Source organism: Malus sylvestris, chromosome 4 (genome assembly GCF_916048215.2).
Source record: "Malus sylvestris chromosome 4, drMalSylv7.2, whole genome shotgun sequence".
Taxonomy (NCBI): Eukaryota; Viridiplantae; Streptophyta; class Magnoliopsida; order Rosales; family Rosaceae; genus Malus; species Malus sylvestris.
In genome coordinates, this window is record NC_062263.1 from 30,323,174 (window position 1) to 30,329,258 (window position 6,085).

Here is a 6,085-nt window from a genome sequence, read left to right on the forward strand (position 1 = left end):
GTACTAACTAGGTTTCATCCTAAATGAGGATTAATATTCATGCTAGACTCTCAATGGGGCAAACATGGCTAGACTCTCATTGGGGCAAACATGGCTAGACTCTCATTGGGGCAAACTTGCCAGCTATTTGTAGTGCACTACATTGCTCGACTCTCAATTTCGACCACACATTCAAACAAGAAATCGCATTGATGATATTATTATATTCACAGTCTAATAACATATTACCATGGACGCGTTTTGTCGGAATACAAGATTAGAGATGATGCAAGTACTTTTTTGGTCATAATTAAAAATCCGGCTGAAAGTTGCCTAATTACTTAACAATAGCTCATATGTTGCCAAAGTTTAAGGAGTTCTCTTTGATCAGCTTGGAAATCTTTCTTCTTTCTATTTGTGAAAAGGCATATTCTATATATCTTTCTTGCTTATGACAAGCAATGATCAACGGATGAAAATATGTACACAGTGATTTGTAGGATAGCGACAACTACTAGTCTACTACGCAAGTGGTAGTGGTACACCTTAGATTATATTACATCTTTATTTCCTAATAATCAAGATAAATATGCCCAAATGAAACCGTATACAAACTTTTAATTAAAAAGAAACTCAACACGATAGACAAAAAAATACCATATATGAACCACATTTTAATGTCCCTCTAGTTCTATTTGTGCATATTTTTCAATAATTGAACACCAATTTTTTCTAGGCCGAACAAACGCAGAAAAGACCCAAAATTAACACCAAGCCAAAACCTTTGTTGATCATGATTGCAAGTCAGACTGAAAACACATCGGAAGATGTAGACACTGGTGTTGCTGATGAACCTATCCCTTTATTAAGCCTTGCCTTCTGCAATCAAAGAAAAGAAGAGGAGTTACCAATACAGCACATCCCCAAATGAGCTATAAATTTTGAGGGTCCTAACCATGTCAGCAAGAGTGTTCTTCCAAGCCTTGTCCATCTCTTCGAAGACAAGATCGATCGTAGGCCGGCCTTTGCTTGATTTGGCAACACAAAGTACTGCAACTTGCAGGATCGATTCAAAGTCTGCCTTGTTGACATTTCCATTCATTCTTGGGTCCTCAAGATCCTCAGGTGGGCGTTTGTTCATACTTATATCCTTCGCCTGCAAAAAAGTAACTAGAATTGTAAATCTATTTTCTCTTTCCCTAGCTCTCGGCGCAAATGAACTGGTGTGTATACTACTATACCTTTCTCGTTAGTTGGTCTCTAGCATCAAGATCTAGCTCAAATACTTTTTGCCCAGATAGCAGTTGCAGAGCAACAATACCGAAACTGTAGACATCACTTGCGCAGGTTAACTTGGCATTGGTCATGTACTCTGGATCCATGTACCCTATGGTTCCTCTAACATCTGTAAATACTTTGCTTTCCTCCATACCCAACATCTTTGCTAGACCGAAATCAGATAGCTTGGGTTCCAAGTTATTGGTCAAAAGGATGTTGGTGAGCTACAAATTTAGCAAACAAGCATCAACATCAATATACTCAAGAGGAATTAATTGTGAATTGGAGAACCATATCAAAGTTAAAAGGAAATGATTTCCGCATCCTTCTGCATACCTTCCTTTTTTTGTTATCTTGGTCTTTAGGTTGAATAAATCAAAAGAGAATTAAGGGACAAAAATAAAGAGATGTGCCAATAAAGAAAAAGGGTGTGCGGGAATCTGTTCTACACGGTTAATTTTACCTTAATATCTCTATGAACAATGCAGCCATCAATATAATGGTGGAGATATCTCAAAGCAAGTGCACAATCTCTTAGAATCTTAACTCTTCTTTCCCATGTTAAGACAGGATCGTTTCCTGATTTCAATAAATGTTCATTCATGTTAGCCTTAAAGAAAATGCATTTCCAAGATGATTAACTTGCTAAATACGTTTAGAAATTGATAAGAATCAGAGGAATTACTTAGGAGGTGTTGAGCTAGATTCCCTTTAGCACAATATTCATAAACAAGATATTGTTCACCATCTTCGACGCAGCAACCAAAGAGGCAAACCAAGTTTGGATGTCGAACCCTCGAAAGGCCTTCCACTTCTCTAGTAAAAGAATCGGATTTGTTGCTCTTGTTTATGTGCTTAATGGCCACAACTTGCCCGCTCGGAAGAACCCCTTTATAAACTTGACCTGCGCTTCCTCGTCCTAGATCCTTTCTTTCTGTATTGATGGCATTCTCAATCTCGGCCTTGGAGAACCTGTACAGGCCAGACCATGTAGTAATCGGTCCTGAGAGAACCGGTTTTTGAGGCTTCTTCTTGGTCACAAAATGTATCAGCAGGATGATCAGCGTCACTGTGGTGATGCCTATTAAGATTGAAAGTATCGCTTCTGCCAAAGAATCTGATAGGTTAAATGATTAATTTCTTTGAGTATGCATGAAACTTTTGTTGTCAATTTTCACCCAATAGAGTAGATTGAATAGTAATACAGCTTTACTTACATTTGAGTTTGACGTAGCCTGGATCTGCATATGGACCGAAAGTGAATACACACGAAACAGAAAATTAATTAAGCAGATAGAATCATAGAAAAAATTTGGGCAAATTGGAAGTTGATTGAGCAAGCATGAGGCAGAAGCAGTTTTCATACCGAAGGCATCTAACAAAGACATACACCACATGTAGTCATTGTCGATCAAAAAGGTATTGTTCATCTTCTCTTCTAAAACAGAAATAACCGCTGCTATACCACATATGCCCGTCTCAGTTGCGTTCCCGTCCTTCACTCCATATGCTTTCAGCAAAGAGTCCCTCAAGCCTAACACCGCCTTGCTGCAATTTCCGCAAACATCGTCAAATGCATTGCTGAGGTTTGCGCATTTCCTTATTGCGTTTTGGAAAGCCTGCTCTGTCTTGATGGATGCAAGAGTTGTGTTCGAGCACGTGCTGCTGCCGTAGTAAAGGTCACCAAAATGACAATTTTCAGCAGACACGCTTCGCTCCTTCTGAAAAGGGCCGCTGCAATTTTTCCAATCTTGTTGTGAAAGAAAGACGGGGGCGCTGCCCTGCGTCTTGACTGCGTGAATGGCTAAGGCTTTGGACATGGTGGTGAGGACATTTCGACAGCACGGGCTCGTGAGGTAGCTCCCCCACACGTTTATTTTCTGTTTTACGTGATTGAGGCACTCCCCAGTTGGTTGGAATGGATTGGATGTGAAGTTTAACACACAGCCTCCTGCAAAAAGGCATGTATAAGCATCTGGTTTCAAAGTTTTTGCATCTACAGTTCAAACAATCATAAATCTTCCGAAGTAGACACAAACGCTGCAAAGTAGTAGATAACCATCTAATGTTAAACGAACACTTGGCTCTTTACGTGAAAGAGTTGTACCTCGTTACTTGCTAAAATCACATCACTGACGCATACATAAAAATAACTCATTAAAATCACAAAAAAAAAAAAAATGTTGTTGCATGTAAGAAACCAAACAATTTCCATTTCAACCACATATATATTTCGATTAATTTATCTAGCTATCAGTCTTTAAATCATTATCCCAGTTCATGTTTCATGTCATTAGAAAATGTTGGCAAGCAAAAGAAGAAAAAAAAAAAAAAACTAAAATTTAATAAACTAGAAGACACTGCGCCTCCCTAGAGGACTAATTTACTAAAAATAAGCACAGGGTCCTTTGGTTTTATGGAACCAAGTCTACTTTGTTGGATGATGTACGGGTTCAACTCTCTCATACAGTTATTAAAAATTAATAAATAAATAAATAATTACTAAAAGTAAAAGATAAAAGGACCTGAGGGATCTTCTGGTGAAGGTAAATCATCTGCAGAAATTAAGATAAAATAAGTGACAAGGAGTAAGATGGCAAGCTTGGAAGAAAACTTTCTTGGTGTCATATTTTTTACAAGTTCTATACAAATCCGAGAAACTAAGCAACGAAAAGTTATGTTTTGTGAAAGATTAACAATGAACCCGAAAGTTTTCGAAGGCAACAGTGGAACTGAATACTTATAGAAACCCTAGCATTCCTCGTCGACGTCGAAAAACGAATAGGGATATTCTTTGTTTCTTCTGGTTTTGGTTCTGAGAGAGCCAGCTGCTCTTACAACCTTGATATTTCCGGTGGCTTTGATCATGTACACAAACCATAACTAAGGGATACTAATTAAGTGGTAATTAAAATAACAACAACTTGGAAAGTGGCTCCAAAAGCATATGCTTATTAAGATTTGAACCAATCATCCAATCTTCATTCACATCGCCGCATATGTCTCTGTGTAAAACTACAAACTAATATCTCCTTATACAACATCATCTTATTTTATAACAAAAGCTTATGGGGTTTGCTATCTACACGTACACCTATTTTGACTTCATACACACTCTCTTAATTTGCAGCCATTGGATCGACTGAATTAAAGAAGATCAAATGACAGAAATTAACAAGGGGTGAGAAATAAAAAGCCTAAGCTTATCTGTTATTTGGCAAAATTTTTGGTGCTTATTATGCCTAAATTCCCAACAGTGCTAAAATACTATTTTTCTTACACATGCGATTACAATATTTTACACTTAATTCATTTAAATTACAGAAGAAATATTTTACACTAAATTCATATAAATTACGGTGGGAGAAACTTGAGTGCAGAGAGGAATCACATTATTCTAACAAACTTTGCTAAACCAGAGTCTGCCATTACAAGATATGATGCTAATTTTTGTATGGGAGATTATATTCACACACCCCAAATTACTATCCCCACACCCTTTTAATTTTTTAATATTTTTCTATCAAGTGTTAGTGGTGTGTGGAAAATATTAAAAAAAAAATTAAAAGGGTGTGAGGGAAGTAATTTGGGATGTGTGAATATAATCTTTATTTTTTGACACAAACAATATTTTACAACTATGAAAAAGGTATTCAAACTTAAGTAGAAAAAAAAGTACAATACTCTAACCAATTTGATTAAACCTAAATTTCTCACTACTAGGTATTATTCTTCTTCTTTAAACTAATCAATTTTTCTTTCTTCATAATCTAATTTCTAAGAAGTACACTAAGAAATTATATAAGGGATATAATGGATAATTATTTGGACACATAATTAAACTACTTATTTACACCATCTGCGCTTCACTAGATTTCTCTCCATCTTTATTTGGTGCTTATTATGGGTTAATTATACTAACACCTCCCCTAAGATTTATTGTGTTTTTACAAAATCGCTTCACGTTTGAAACATTACACTAACACTCTCTGAGTTTTTAATTCACTTCCGCATGACCCTTTAGGGCTGACATCTATTTTCTTAAAGACAAATTTGCCCTCATTATTAATTACTTTATCAGGGATGCCGCTCTCTGGAACGCAATGATCGGGAGCACGCCAAGCTAGATGACCTCGACAGTGCCTGCCATGTGTCTGAACTTATGCTTCACTGCATTCGGAACGTGATTTCTTGGACTGCCCTCATTGCCGGATACGCCGAGACGAACCGCCCCCACGAGGCCTTCACCGTCTTCCGGAGAATGAAAGTTGAGAGTGTTGAGCCTGATGAGATAGCAATGTTAGCCGCAGAGTCTCTGCGTGTGCCGATTAGGGTGCCCTCGACTTGGGGGAGTGGATCCATAACTACATTGACAAGCATGGATTTCGTGAGCTGGCTTAACAATACCAAATGCAAAACTAGTTTGTAGCAAAATTTTAAGAGAACTTTAACGAAAAACTTCTGGTACTGTTCACTTTAACGAAAACTCATATTTTTACACTAAAAAGTCAATCATAGTACTATTCATTTTATCCTTTATTTTGTCTTTATCGTTAAATCTCAAAGTTTTCAAACCTTTTTCATTAGTTTTCCTAAATTTTAACTCCTAAATTCAATAATGCCAATTTTTATTAAAACTTTCAAATATAACAAAAATTCACATCAATTAACCAATGTACCCTCAAAGTTAAAAACACCATATTTCACAAAAAAAAAAAACACCATATGCAGATGAGATTTTTTATGTTCTTTCTTTCTTCCATGTTCTTTCATTTTTAGGGTTTTGATTATTCCCATATCCCAATCTAATAAGTTGAAAGAAAATTGT

At 36.6% G+C, this 6,085-nt stretch overlaps 1 protein-coding gene across 1 annotated transcript; it reads right to left on the reverse strand.

The window, feature by feature from the left end:
* Nucleotides 1-415: 415 nt before the first annotated feature.
* LOC126618324 (putative leucine-rich repeat receptor-like serine/threonine-protein kinase At2g19230) lies at nucleotides 416-3,885 on the reverse strand. Its single transcript, XM_050286357.1, has 8 exons — nucleotides 3,783-3,885; nucleotides 2,624-3,253; nucleotides 2,475-2,498; nucleotides 1,943-2,374; nucleotides 1,721-1,836; nucleotides 1,221-1,481; nucleotides 935-1,135; nucleotides 416-858 (listed from the first exon to the last, which is right to left on the reverse strand). Exons 1-8 carry the CDS (start codon nucleotides 3,883-3,885, stop codon nucleotides 784-786), a joined length of 1,842 nt encoding a protein of 613 aa, XP_050142314.1. The 3' UTR covers nucleotides 416-783.
* Between the last annotated feature and the right edge of the window lie 2,200 nt (nucleotides 3,886-6,085).